Raw genomic sequence first — 15,541 nt, forward strand, 5'->3', positions numbered from 1 at the left:
CCGTGTAGTGACATATGAGGACAGTGTATATACGTGTAGTACAGGTATATACATGTATAGTGAGGCCGGTGTATACACATATCCGTGTAGTGACATATGAGGACAGTGTATATACGTGTAGTACAGGTATATACATGTACAGTGAGGCCGGTGTATACATATATTCGTGTAGTGACATATGAGGACAGTGTATATACGTGTAGTACAGGTATATACATGTATAGTGAGGCCGGTGTATACATATATCCGTGCAGTGACATATGAGGACAGTGTATATACGTGTAGTACAGGTATATACATGTATAGTGAGGCCGGTGTATACATATATCCGTGCAGTGACATATGAGGACAGTGTATATACGTGTAGTACAGGTATATACATGTATAGTGAGGCCGGTGTATACATATATCCGTGCAGTGACATATGAGGACAGTGTATATACGTGTAGTACAGGTATATACATGTACAGTGAGGCCAGTGTATACACATATCTGTGTAGTGACATATGAGGACAGTGTATATACGTGTAGTACAGGTATATACATGTATAGTGAGGCCGGTGTATACATATATCCGTGTAGTGCAGTGATATGTGAGGCCGGTGTATACATATATCCGTGTAGTGACATATGAGGACAGTGTATATATACGTGTAGTACAGTTATACACATGTACAGTGAGGCCGGTGTATACATATATCCGTGTAGTGACATATGAGGACAGTGTATATACGTGTAGTACAGGTATACACATGTACAGTGAGGCCGGTGTATACACATATCCGTGTAGTGACATATGAGGACAGTGTATATATACGTGTAGTACAGTTATACACATGTACAGTGAGGCCGGTGTATACATATATCCGTGTAGTGACATATGAGGACAGTGTATATACGTGTAGTACAGGTATACACATGTATAGTGAGGCCGGTGTATACATATATCCGTGTAGTGCAGTGATATGTGAGGCCGGTGTATACACATATCCGTGCAGTGACATATGAGGACAGCAGTTCCCCCTCCCTGCATACAGCAGACCTCATGTGCACCCAGCCCGGGCGGATGTGAGCGCTGATACTCACATATACACAGCTCCAGCACGTAGGCGTAGTAGGACCAGCACACGACCAGCGTGATAAACAGCACCGGGATCCAGCCCAACACCCGCTGGCAGCAGCGCAGGACGTGAGCCGGCGCCATGATCCCGCAGCAGCTGCCGGTATAGAGCAGCTACTGTCACTGCACAGCGGGGCGGGGCCAAGACACGGACTGCGGCCACACCCACCCGCAACGTCAGCACTGACGCCACGTCACAGGGAGCGCTGGGTGGTGGCGGATGCGGCGCGATGTGTACAAGAGATGAATTGTGGCGCTGCCGGTGTCATACACAGGCGCTAAGCTGTGGCGCTGCCGGTGTCATACACAGGTGCTAAGCTGTGGCGCTGCCGGTGTCATACACAGGTGCTGAACCGTGGCGCTGCTGGTGTCATACACAGGTGCTGAGCTGTGGCCCTGCTGGTGTCATACACAGGTGCTGAGCTGTATGGAAAGGCTGAGGTGTGGCCGTGCCGGTGTACGGAGAGGCTTTAACAAAAGTAACCCATTGACTTGAGTATAATAAACCTAGGGTGGGAAATGCATTGGTCACAGCCTCCCCCCAGTATATAGCCTGCAAGCCCCCAAACTCCCTGTAGTATATAGCTAGCCCCCTAGTATATAGCCTGACAGCCCCCTGCCCCCCAGTATATAGGCAGCCAACTCATGGCCCCTCAGTACGTAGCTAGCCAGCCCCCTGCCCCTCAGTATATAGCTAGCCAGCCCCCTGCCCCTCAGTATATAGCTAGCCAGCCCCCTGCCCCTCAGTATATAGCTAGCCAGCCCCCTGCTCCTCAGTATATAGCTAGCCAGCCCCCTGCTCCTCAATATATAGCCAGCCAACTCATCCTCCCAGTTTATAGCTAGCCAGCCCCCCAGTCTATAGCCAGTCAAATCATCCCGCTTGCTTGCATAGTGTGTGCGATGCCATCACGCCCATTGCTGTTGCTGCCGGCGTAAGGTCCCACAGCAATCAAGAAGAGGACCTGCGGGGGGTGTCAGAAAGGTGAGTATGTAGTTTATTTTTATTGTGCTGAAAAACTCGAGTTCTCTACACTATATATCTATGATAAGGCATCCTCCTACTACCCGCCAGTCACTAGATCAGGGTCCAATGTGTGACTGGAGGTCCGGTATTTGCTCCTTTAACAGACTATATGGGAAACACCTACCATTTCTATAGGTAATTAACTTCTATACATAGGTCTGTTTTACAGCCAGAATCACAAGGCATAATGATAAGTTGGCACACTGGCAAGAAAAAATATTTGTACTTGCTTCTAACCGCCCCGGGCAATACTTGCTGTCAACTCTAGTGGTTTTCAATATTAAATTGCCAATGCAAATTATACATGTAATACATTGTTCAGGGTGCAGCATGCCAGTATGTATGGCAGTATATGGGAGGATCAATCAGACCACCTAGGGTTAAAGTACCCTAGGGAGTAAAAAAAAAAAAAAAAGTAAAAAAAATATAAAAAATGTATTAAAATCTTAAAGTTTAAATCAACCCCCTTTCCCTAGAACTAATACAAAAATAAACAAGTCATAAACATGTAAGGTATTACCATGTCCCAAAATATCTGGTCTATCATAATATAATAACGATTATTCCCGGCGTTGAACATCCATAATGGCAATTTTACAAAATATAAAAAATGTAACAAAAAGTGATCAAATGATTGTACGGTCCTCAAAATGGTAGCAATGAAAACCTCAGCTCATCATGCAAAAAATAACACCTCATACAGCTCCGTACACTGAACTATGAAATAGTTATCAGTGCCAGGAGATGGTGAAAATAAAAAGTTTTAATATTTTTAAAATGTATTAAATCACAATAAAACCTGTATAAATGTTGTATCCCTGTGATGGTACCAAACCAAAGAATAAAGGAGGAGGGTTATTTGGAGTGCACTGTAAAACTTGTAAAAAACCACAAGAAAATGGTGCAAATGAGTTTTTTCATTGAGTTTTTTTTCCTGTTTCCCAGTACATGACATAGAATATTTAATACCGTCACTGCGGAGTGCAATTTGTTATGCAGAAATAAGCCCTCATATAACTCAGAAAAATTAAAAAGTTGTAGATTTTTGAAGCTGGGGAGCGAAAAATTTATGAAAAAGGCTGCGTCCTTAAGGGGATACACCTATAGACACCTGACTTACAGACGACCCCTAGTTACAGATCTACCCCTCTGCCCCCTCTGACCTCTGGTGAAGCCTTCGGAATGCTTTACTATAGTCTCAGACTGCAATGATCAGCTGTAAGGTGTCTGTAATGAAGCTTTATTGATAATCCTTGTTCCCATGACGGCACACAATTTTGAATTGTCACTTGGGCAATTGTCTTTTTTTCTGGAATTACAATTATAAAATATACCAGGTCCGACTTGCATACAAATTCAACTTCAGTGCAAACCTAAATAATCTACCGTATTTTCCGGACTATAAGGCGCACTTAAAAGCCTTGGATTTCCTTGGAAATCCAAAGTGCGCCTTATAGTCCGGTGCGCCCTATATGAGGCAGCGGACCATACTTACATAGGTCCCCGCTACCGGAGACAGCAGATCTCCAGCGGGAACTGCAGACCACGCGGCACGAACAACTTCTGTCGCGTGGTCTGCAGTTCCCGCTGGAGGAGTGCCATTCTCCACCTCCCCCTCACCTTCCCCGCTCACCTTCCCCGCGTTCCACGTCTCTTCTCGGCGTCGCGTCGCGTCCCGTCGGGTCTCCGCTCCGCCCCCGGACCTCCACCACGCCCCCGGACCCTGCGCCTTATAGTCCGATGCGCCTTATATATGGAATTATTACATATATAAGGCGCATCGGACTGTTGCGCCTTATATTCCGGTGCGCCTAATGGCCCGGAAAATACGGTATCTTGTACATAACCAGGGGGCTGCCCATATTAATATATAATCATAACCCAAGAAAAATCAACATCTACCATCCACTTTATATTGGCTGGTCCTAAAATCTGTCCTTTGGTATTACACAACATAATCATGACTAATTTGCATATGATACTAATTCCTGTATACCTCGAATTCTCTAAACTCCATATTGAGTAAATTTGATGGTAAGAGTCTAAAATAGTCTGTCAGTTCTTCCTTACACATGATGTCATTTACCCTAGAGGGATGCATTAGGTACATTTGATTGATGCCGCGACAGTGGGGTACAACAACGAGCGGCCATTGTAAGGAAGTGCAACAATGGAGATCTAGCAATGCTGAAGAGAAATTGGGGCAGGATTTAGTGGATGAGGATTTCTTAAAATTTGCTGAATTATTGCTTCCCAAAATGGAGACGGTGCTTGAGATGACCAGAAAATATAAAGAAGCAAAACTTCCTCCAATTCTCACTGCCAACATTTTGGATCGACTTGTGGAAAAACAACTTTAAGTCTGGTATGTACTTGGTACCACCGAAATAATTACCTTCTTGGGAACATGAACAGGTAAAGATGGGTCCAGGATGGCACCGTAGCTGAAGGCTGTCTGTACCACTGCTCCAGCATTTTTCCACTTCTCCCCCGGGGCACACCACCAACGGCATCATCCAACCCCGTCCCCCTAGGCCTGCACACTAGAAACGCATCGGACATCTAGGTCCCCTGAACGAGCCCTGCTCCAGCGGCCCCACAGCCATCCAGAACCAGCTCTGGCCGTGGCGTGTGCCCTGCCCGCTATGCTATTACGGCACCCTGTTTCAGCAGCCCCCAACTCAAAAAGCACCAAGCACACCATGGCAGCAACAATCTATGGGATTGGCCCCGTCCTTGGACAGGATTGCCCCTGGCCCCATGGACTCAGCATGTGCAGCATGTTGGGCATAATGAACTCGCTCAGCTCACCCACCCAGCAGCCACCACACCAGAACACACTACTGCACTATGGCCAGAACCATCACCAGGAGCGTGGGCTGCCTCAGAACCTGGGAGTGCCCATAAGCCGCTGCCATTCCACCCTCCCCACCACCACCCACTATTCCCCATGCAGGTAGCTGTGGGGATCGCCTGCACCAGGCAGCTTGGGTTTCCTATTTGAACGCAACAGAGTGCAGTTTTTTTTTCCAGGCTGCCATTAGAACAAGTATCTAGGAGGCACCGGGCTACCAAATTTCAGGCGATCCCACTACAAGCGAGACAGGTGTTCAGGTCCAACCAGAGGCCATACACGCGGCCATGGCAGCGTTAGTACCAGGCAGCTTACGCTTTGGCACTGGTGGGGCCGGAGCACGTGCGGTGACCAACCCAAGCGCAGGTAACCGGCTTATAAGATCCCGTGTTGTTTCTACTGTGAATGTCAAATATAAACGTGTTACGTGCTTGTACTCATAGTATATTGTGTTGTATTGTTGTAACCAATTATGTAACTAGTAACTTAAGAAATAACTTAAGCTTATAATAGCAACCAAACGGAGAAGCTCCTAAACACTGTTCACTAAATGTCCTTTGTCTGCCACACATCCCTCTATGTAGCTATGTCTGTGTAACTGTATGCTGGACACTTTGTACAACTTAATTCCACCCCACCCCCCCACGATCAATAAAGTTGTATCATATTGTATCGTAAAATTTGTTTCCTCTGTTTTGGGGGAAAACATAATATGAAGATCTGTTTCCCATTGTAACATGAATGAGGGGAGCTCCATCCATATCCATATCAGAGCGAAATAGTGAAACCCTAAACACACCTTCGGCACGCCATGCCTGGAAAAAGAATCCTCCAAACCCAGAAGAAAATGAGGATGGCCCAACACTGGGTAAAGAGAAGAGTTTGTTGGTGGAAGCAGAACTCTGACCCCAGGAGATAAACATACCTGGACACAAGGCCATATTGTGGGATGTGTGCAAAGCTGAGACATAAAATTTTCTCTATCCATGGAATAGTAGATAATGGAATCACGGAACCAGTTGTTCTAGAGATAAACAAGGAATAATTCCAGCACGTCCACGGGAATACTTTAAAAAAAAAAATATATATTCTTTTATTTCTTGTTAGAAAACATCATCCACGGCAAACAGATAAATGATCAGACTGGACATAGTGGGAACAGACCGACGCGTTTCATCCTAAACTGACTTATTCATGGTCAATTTTTTAAAAGTATTCATGTGGACGTGCTGGAGTTATTCCTTGTTTGTGGACTTCTGAGTTATATCTCCATGCATGAGGGGAGTCAAGTGCCTGGAGAGGTGAGCTGGATTTTGTTGTTCTATAGACGTTGTTCTAGAGCCACCTATGGTTTACTCTTATCATGGTGGCACCAACTCACTACCATCATGAGGAGTGCTGCTCCGTACTAAGAACGGATGTCAGGTAAAACCAGGCCACACCTATTCCTTGGTCTGAAGAGAATATCCCTTTTAATCCTTGCATTTCTGCCTGTCAAGATATCCAAAAAGATTACAGGGGGATAGATAACAAGCGCCTGGAATAAGTATCAAAGGTCCTGTCCTAAAAGTATGCAAGAGGGGTTCCAAGGTCCTGTCCTAAAAGTATGCAAGAGGGGTTCCAAGGTCCTGTCCTAAAAGTATGCAAGAGGGGTTCTAAGGTCCTATCCTAACTCCATACATAGCGCTAGGGAAGAAGTATATAAGACTTTGCTCTCCCTACAACAAGCTTCAATGAGATAGAAACTGACAGCGGAGTTCTCCCATAAGGATTTCACTCTCAGGCAGAATCATATCAGAATTAATGAGGCAAACAGTGAGCGACATCTAGTGGTGAAAGTAAGACATTACATTCTGAAGAAATACTATTGAGCAGATGTTAAAAGCAATGTGAAATTAAATCTAGAGAAGTAATGGTACCAGATATGAACACCTGTTAGGAAAACATGGCTGCTTTCTACCAATGCTTTTATGAAGTGCACGGTTTTTATGTTTTTTTTTTTTTTTGTGAGTATGTCGAATAAAATGGATCTTTTATTGGTGACCTACACATTGGGGCTTATTTACTAAGGGTCCGCGGATTTGCGCTGCAGTGACGGGGGGCGTGCCATCGGGGGATCCGACTGATTCGGACTAAGCGCAGGATTTAATATTCAAATTGTGTCGCAAGACCAGGCACTTACATGCACCGGAAAGAAGATGGTGAACCCCGGCGGACCTGAGCAGGGAAGTGACACATGCAGGAAATTGGGCGCACGATCTTTGTGAATCGCGATACAGTACATTGATGTCGGACAATACACTTCGGGTGAACTCCGTTGGCCGGGTAAGTAAATGTGCTCCATTGTGTACACATTCTATACGTAGCTGACAACATACATCTGGAATCACCGATTTCCACTGGAAATTACAGGACCAGTCTGCTGTGAATGGCATCTTGGAAGCCGAACTGATGAAGATGTGCTCCAGTCTTGAAAAGTGTGGTAATAATAATAATCTTTATTTATATGGCGCCATCATATTCCATAGCGCTTTATAAATCATAGGGGAAAAATATAAATATATTACTTTCCAGAGTACAAACATTCATATGGAACAATAGGAGTGACAACTGTCCATGATACCACTTTCCTGTATGTTCTATATATTTTTGACATTTTAAAATCCATTCTTGCTTCCCCTTTAGATGATACGTAATATACATGTGTTTCGGGAGCCAGCAAACATCTATAACTTAAGGACTGCACAGCTACTCTATAGCAGGTGCATGCAACTCTATGGGAAACCCCGAGGATAGAATTTGAAATCAGGGGAACGAGTCCCCTAAAGTCCAGAGCCACAGCCACCTCTGAGGTCATTGTACAGGGGGGGGGGGGGATAATGTGTGACATAATCTATTGTCACTAGTGATGTAATGATGGGTCAGTGTTATCTATATAGAGGTCATTGTACAGGGAGGGGGAGGAGATAAGCTGTGACATCATCTATTGTAGTGATGTAATGATGGCTCAGTGTTATCTACACTCACCGGCCACTTTATTAGGTACACCTGTCCAGCTGCTCGTTAACACTTAATTTCTAATCAGCCAATCACATGGTGGCAACTCAGTGCATTTAGGCATGTAGACATGGAGACATGGTCAAGACAATCTTCTGCAGTTCAAACCGAGCATCAGTATGGGGAAGAAAGGTGATTTGAGTGCCTTTGAACGTGGCATGGTTGTTGGTGCCAGAAGGGCTGGTCTGAGTATTTCAGAAACTGCTGATCTACTGGGATTTTCACACACAACCATCTCTAGGGTTTACAGAGAATGGTCCGAAAAAGAAAAAACATCCAGTGAGCGGCAGTTCTGTGGGAGGAAATGCCTTGTTGATGCCAGAGGTCAGAGGAGAATGGGTAGACTGGTTCGAGCTGATAGAAAGGCAACAGTGACTCAAATCGCCACCCGTTACAACCAAGGTAGGCAGAAGAGCATCTCTGAACGCACAGTACGTCGAACTTTGAGGCAGATGGGCTACAGCAGCAGAAGACCACACCGGGTGCCACTCCTTTCAGCTAAGAACAGGAAATGAGGCTACAATTTGCACAAGCTCATCGAAATTGGACAGTAGAAGATTGGAAAAACGTTGCCTGGTCTGATGAGTCTCGATTTCTGCTGCGACATTCGGATGGTAGGGTCAGAATTTGGCGTCAACAACATGAAAGCATGGATCCATCCTGCCTTGTATCAACGGTTCAGGCTGGTGGTGGTGGTGTCATGGTGTGGGGAATATTTTCTTGGCACTCTTTGGGCCCCTTGGTACCAATTGAGCATCGTTGCATTACCACAGCCTACCTGAGTATTGTTGCTGACCATGTCCATCCCTTTATGAGCACAATGTACCCTGTAACATCTGATGGCTACTTTCAGCAGGATAATGCGCCATGTCATAAAGCTGGAATCATCTCAGACTGGTTTCTTGAACATGACAATGAGGTCACTGGACTCAAATGGCCTCCACAGTCACCAGATCTCAATCCAATAGAGCATCTTTGGGATGTGGTGGAACGGGAGATTCGCATCATGGATGTGCAGCCGACAAATCTGCGGCAACTGTGTGATGCCATCATGTCAATATGGACCAAAATCTCTGAGGAATGCTTCCAGCACCTTGTTGATTCTATGCCACGAAGAATTGAGGCAGTTCTGAAGGCAAAAGGGGGTCCAACCCGTTACTAGCATGGTGTACCTAATAAAGTGGCCGGTGAGTGTATATAGAGGTCATTGTACAGGGAGGGGGAGGAGATAATGTGTGACATCATCTGTTGTCAGTAGTGATGTAATGATGGGTCAGTGTTATCTACACTTCAGCTGGAAATAAGAAATCAATGGATGGGGTCACTGGATTTTTTTCAGAATAATGTAATCTCCATTGATTAACTTTTGATGGAGTTTTTGTAAGAGGTACACCATGCCACTGGAACAAAATGACCAAAGTACCAACACCAATACCAACACCACTCCTCGAGTGTCTCCATCTGCGGTGCACGGAATATCCCGAGACTCCAGACCTCACTCGCATGCAACCCCCATGACATCACAGGAAAGGGAAGGGGAACTAGTGTTTTAAATGACCAGGGCCGGTTCTAGACAAATTGGGGCCCCAAAATAAAACTATTTTATGATCAGTCACAGTCAGCAAGAGGCTACCTTTAGTATGGTAAAACAATCTGTAATATGGAAGAATTTTATAGGAGATAGATAGATGATAAATGATCAGATTACAGGAGAAATATAACTAGACAGATAGATATATAGACAGGAGATAGATGATAAGCATCCTCACCCGGTAATTCAACCAAGGGGTATCAGCCCTTTCACCGCCTTGCATTTCTGGATATTTTTTATCGCGTTATTGACCAGGGCAATTTTTAAAATTTTTAAAGAATTAAAGTAAGCCCAACAAGCCACATATTTTCTGTAAGCAGACACTTGCCCCATTTTCAAAATTGCATCAAAGATTTTATAGACCGAGGCGCCTTCATGCAATTTTGATTCAAACTGAAACATTTTATAAAAAATACTTAAAATTTGACTTTGATGGCAAAAAATGTTTTCCAAACAGAAAATATTTCCCTTCACATCTCCTAAATGTAATAGATGGACACGTGTAGAGTTCACAAATGTCCCATATTGATATGTTCACATAAATAAATCCACATAATATCACTAACACTGAAATAACTAGATATCTGCTTTTCAGCTAGAAATTTTAAGACAGTCACAACCTGCAAAATATATCAATAAAACAGAATAAAAAGTAAATGCGCCATAAAACCTATAGAATAGAAAGCAGACAACCAGGCGATGCATTTGGCAATTAACATTCAAAATTTCCTCTAAAATATCTACAAATCCAGATACTTACAGAAAATATACTTTCCTAAACCAGTAAGATGTGAGGAGATGATGCAGACCTCACGTGTGTATTCACCAAAATATGCAGCAAAGGGAACGTTCCACAGGGGACACCAAACTATTTTAGCAGAATATTGCACAGATATATCGTTGCATGCTTACTTACACAATGGTAACCCAAATAAATAACAATCTATCCATAAACCGAGCTAATGGGATAACAGAAGTCACTTTTAGATGTGCGCCATTGTATTAGCATAGGTGTAAATAATAGAGGATGGTGTGCAATAAAAATTTCACATGTCTGTGTTTTAGCTTTATGGACATGTTCTGGGTTGCACTATTTATATGTAGCGACATTAGGCAAAGAGGATGGAATGTTCAGTCAATTTTCGCAAAAAAAAAAAAACTATCACAAAATAAAAGGCAATAAGAGAGAAAGTGTGTTCTTAGATAGTTCTGCATAGAGAAGGGGTAAAAACATGAATATTAGTTGATATTATCCCTTCTCAATATGTAGTAACATATAAAGTGAATATTTCTATTATCTGTGAGGTGCAGCAGCTCCTGTGTGCAGCAAATTCTCCCTGCAGCCTGATGGCTAAGAATCTGGAGGAGGGGGGACACTTCAGGGGGCTGTATCTCTGGCTCTGTGACTCATAGAACCTCACTTTTTTCCTATGAAAGAAGAGAGTCTCCTCTTTTATCTAAATTTGTGTTTCTAAGTATCAGGAAAACAGAGCTATTAACAGTTAAACTGCCATCGGGAGTTATTTTTATATATTAAAATGGAACCTGAAATTCTCACTTTAAATCTGAATATCTCTGGATCTATAGCACCTAGAAAGAAAATTCAAGATTCCTTTGAAAGAAGAGATTCTCCTCTTTCAGGGGGCCCCTGGCAATTGCCCACTTTGCCTACCCATAGCGCCGGCCCTGTAAATGACATTTTAGATTTTGTTTGTTAGATCATGACTGAGCGGCTGAAACGCGTTGATTATTACTTATGTATCTACGGGATCTATATTGAATGCCTCCAGATGTTTTAACATGAGCCTAATAAAGAAATAAGAATGTTTTAACCCACCATAGTACCAACATAAAAACTTTATGTGGATAATAATTATAGAACATAGAAATATAATTACATTTTCTGAAGGTTCCACCAGGTCTCAGCTTAGAATGACTTCAGCACATCCTCACTAGTCTCTCACGGCTCTGCTGGGATTTTGGTCCACTCTTCTTCCCGTCTCTTTCACATTTCTGTGACTATTGTGGGTTGCTACTGTTGTCAAGGACTTTCCAGAGGTTTTCTAAACTACACAATGGCCTTGTGTTGTTCTCTAATTTTTATCTCCAATGTATATAGAGGTATATAGACCATAAAATGTCAAGTGCTATGTCACATATTGGTTATAGGGACTGAAAAAAAAAGAAATCCTGGGACAAATCGATTCCATTTACTATATGATTTCTTTGTTGTCACAAGAAGAAGAATCGCTCAATAATCCAGAGTAATAATTCAAACTTTATTTATTGAAAGATATATAATCAGAATAGAAGATAAAAAAAACATATTACATTTTAATAGATTTTTTGGAGAGATAAACAAAACATCTCAAAAATGACAGAAGAGTCACCCAGTCACCCTGATAGACTGTGCAGAATCGCATGTAAACACTACAAGCAGCACATGTATAACACACACCATATCCCAGATTTTGGCACATTGTATCCAGTAAACCTTTTGTGTTAGGAGAAAACACAATAAGAGACCCTGGCTATGGGCCCCCTTGGCACCAGGGTCTGTGACTGCCCCCCTGTACTTCTTTATAGATCCACTTCTCTATAGTTTTGATGCACTGGTGTATATCGCCACCTTGTGGACAGATGAGAAGATTTTCTTAATTCATTGCAAACCCGTTCAGCAAATCAATACTGGTTCCTACTCAGACCCCTCAAAATGTGCCCCACCTACTAAAATAGTGATTTCCATCCCTTATTGAAGTTTTGAGTCCCTAAAGATCATCTGTGAAGTCTTCAGACATATCTGGTTTGGTAAATACTTTTAATTCCCCAGCTTTTTATAGACGTTTTGTGTTCTATCATCCTCAGTTACTCCTCCTGGAAACGTATGAATAAACTGGGTGTTAATATTCTGCTCACAAAAAAGTGCGACACTGTCCTTTGAATACAGACAATGGTGGAGATTTATCAGAAGTGTCTGAGAGCAGAACTGTTCTAGTTGTCCATGGCAGCCAATCAGAGCTCAGCTTTCATTTTCCCACAGCTGTTTATAAAATGAAAGCTCAGCTCTGGTTGGTTTCAATGGGCAACTAGAACAGTTTTACCTGAGGCACTTCTGATAAATCTTCCCCAGTACTGTGTAGGGACACATCTCATGACATGGAAAGTAATGACTCCCAGTTGACAACTAAGAAAACCGGCTCCATTATTGACCAGAGAGGTGACAGGTGAAGTGACGGAGTGTTTGTAGCTTAGTGCAATATTATTGAATGGCTTCAAGTTTAGAGCAACGTCAAAACTGAGACGAGGAATGAAAGGTCTATTGTTTCCTCAGAAATAGCGCCACATTTGCCCATGGGATGTGTCTAGGAATGCAGCTCTGTATTATCCATGTAAATGAGGCAGAGCTGCAATACCAGACACAGCCAGTGAACCAAGGTGGCGCTATTTTAGCTCGAGGAACACACTAGACACAGAAGAACCGAGTCTGATCAGTGCAGATAGAAGCCACATCAGTTACCCATAAAGAAGGAACCCACAGCAGGAAGAGTGACGATGAGACCAGTGCGTTGCACTGTAGAACAGACTGTACGAGAGATGCAGGTGACTATGCACAGGTAAACAAACAGGTATGTGGGAACACCAATCCAGAAATCCATATGTCTTATATATGGGCCTTAAAATGGACTCTTCCCAGCTTGTTTCCAGACTTCGTTGGCCCCTTTAATGGTTTCCCTTTTAACGCATTTCCAGTAGCCTTGAAATCCCAGTTGCTGCGGCACGTGCTGAGGAAACAAGAATATATATTATTATATATACAGGCAGTCCCCGGGTTATGTACAGGATAGGTTCCATAGGTTTGTTCTTAACTTGAATTTGTATGCAAGTCGAAACTATATATTTTTAATTAATTTAAATTAATTATAATTAAATTGTAGATCCAGACAAAAATGTATTTGCCCCAGTGACAATCGGAGTTTCTAAATATTTTGCTGTACTGGGACCAAGGATTATGAATAAAGCTTCATTACAGACTCCTTACAGCTGATCATTGCAGTCTGGGACTATAGTAATAGCATCCAGAGAGCTTCACTGGAGCTCACAGTGGGCAGAGGGGTCCGTCTGTAACTAGGGGTCTTCTGTAAGTCGGAAGTTCTTAAGTAGGGGACTGCCTGTAGTGTAAATTATATGACAGATAAGGTGACTGTGACTATAAGGTCTCCTTCAAGCATGTGGAAATAGGGGTAATTTTGTATACTTCCATGGGACAGGTTTCTAAAGATTTTTAATTTTTTTTAATTCCTGCACTCACAGAACACAAGTTCCCAAATCCAGCTATACCCGAGTAGAAACAAACAAGGTGTCCCACCACAGGCCAAGGCAAGCGGCTACAGATGATTGTAACGCTAACAATCCCATACATTACCTTCAGTCCTCTATGGAGCCTGTTCTTCAGGACACCCAAAAACTCTCCATGGCTTAAACAATTGTCTCCATCGAGGTCAAAGATCTTAAAGACGGTATCCAGGACATTTTCTGATAACTCTTGTCCGGTTGCCACTTTCACCGCTCTCTTGAATTCGGCTGAGAAGAGAGATAAGATACAGGATCAAATCACAAAAAATATGTCTAAACGATTCTCAGATTGACAATTTTTATCCACCCATCACACAAAAAAAATTATATTAAATCTCGATCAAAAATTTATGAGCCACTAGGGCAGTGATGGCGAACCTATGGCACGAGTGCCACAGGTGGCACTCAGAGCCCTCTCTGTGGGCACCCAGGGCCTCACCAAAGAGGACTTAAGGTATCTACTTGCACTCCCAGACAGCCCAGCTCAATGCTATTATTAAGCAACAGCGCTGCCTGGGACTACAGGAGGAGTGGGAATGTATGGACAGAATTTCTCCTCCTTCTAGCTTCTGTATTTTTTTCCCCAGAACACTGATACATCTGAAAGCTACAATAGAGTATGGAGCAATAAGTTAGTGATTAAATTGCCATTTTGGCACTTTGTGATGAATGAATGGGTTTGGGTTGTAGTTTGGGCACTTGGTCTCTAAATGGTTCGCCATCACTGCACTAGGGTGTACAAATAATAATAATAAAATGTACAGCTGTCATTGCAAAAACGAAGCCGTCACACCGCCAGATTGGCAGAAGATTACAAAAGTTATGGCGTTTGGAAGGTGCGATGCAAAAAGATTGTTGCCCCCCCCCCCCAATTAGTTTTTTTTTTTAAAACACAAAAACATCCCTATAAATTTGGTATTGCTGCATGGATATTGTACCAGAGTAACAAGTTTTTATGTTATTTAGGTTCAACGATAAAGGCAGAAAATTTTTATTAAAAAACTTTTTTAACACCCATGTGGTGTTGTCAATTAAAGGTTTTTTTTTTTAACACTTTTTTTTATCTACAGGATAGGGCTTAACTTGCTGATGGGTGAGGATTTCAGTGATGAGACCCCCACCAATCAAGAGGTGTTCGTGGTACCCCCTCGTCGCTTCCCGAGATGAGTGGAGCAGCGGATTGCGAATGGCCAGGCTGCCTCATTCATCTTTTGATGATGGCACTTATGGGGTTAACACCCGCGATGAGGGGGTGTCAGACATGGAAATGGAGACATAGCTGCATAATGCAACTAACGCCCGCTGTGCAAAGATTGGGGTCAGCCCGTGAGGCCGCTACATACATCCTTAACCGACGTTACATAAAGATACGTCATGTCGGTAAATGGTTAAATATACTGCACAGAAAGGGTTAATAAAAGTTCACCAGTAGGATATATGAAACCCCAAATTGTGCAATTAAAAACTACACTTTGTCCCGAAAAAAACCCCCAGCCCCTCACGCAAATATAGTTACAGAAAAATAAAAAAGTTATAGCT

General features: G+C 43.0%; 2 protein-coding genes across 4 annotated transcripts in view; both read right to left on the reverse strand.

Moving 5' to 3' along the window:
* ZDHHC20 (zDHHC palmitoyltransferase 20) overlaps positions 1-1,264 on the reverse strand; it is a 30,774-nt gene extending 29,510 nt beyond the window's left edge. For both annotated transcript variants that reach the window (XM_072134294.1, XM_072134293.1), the window contains exon 1: positions 1,087-1,264. In XM_072134294.1, the coding sequence (XP_071990395.1) occupies positions 1,087-1,204 (118 nt within the window). In that variant the 5' untranslated portion in view covers positions 1,205-1,264. The remainder of the gene's footprint in view (positions 1-1,086) is intronic.
* Positions 1,265-11,976: 10,712 nt separating this feature from the next.
* The window catches only part of MICU2 (mitochondrial calcium uptake 2), a 172,901-nt gene continuing 169,336 nt past the window's right edge, over positions 11,977-15,541 (reverse strand). For both annotated transcript variants that reach the window (XM_072134296.1, XM_072134295.1), the window contains 2 exons: positions 14,073-14,230; positions 11,977-13,431 (listed from right to left, as the gene is read on the reverse strand). In XM_072134296.1, coding sequence (XP_071990397.1) covers positions 13,324-13,431; positions 14,073-14,230 — 266 coding nt within the window. In that variant the 3' untranslated portion in view covers positions 11,977-13,323. The remainder of the gene's footprint in view (positions 13,432-14,072; positions 14,231-15,541) is intronic.

Source organism: Engystomops pustulosus, chromosome 2 (genome assembly GCF_040894005.1).
Source record: "Engystomops pustulosus chromosome 2, aEngPut4.maternal, whole genome shotgun sequence".
Lineage (NCBI taxonomy): Eukaryota > Metazoa > Chordata > Amphibia > Anura > Leptodactylidae > Engystomops > Engystomops pustulosus.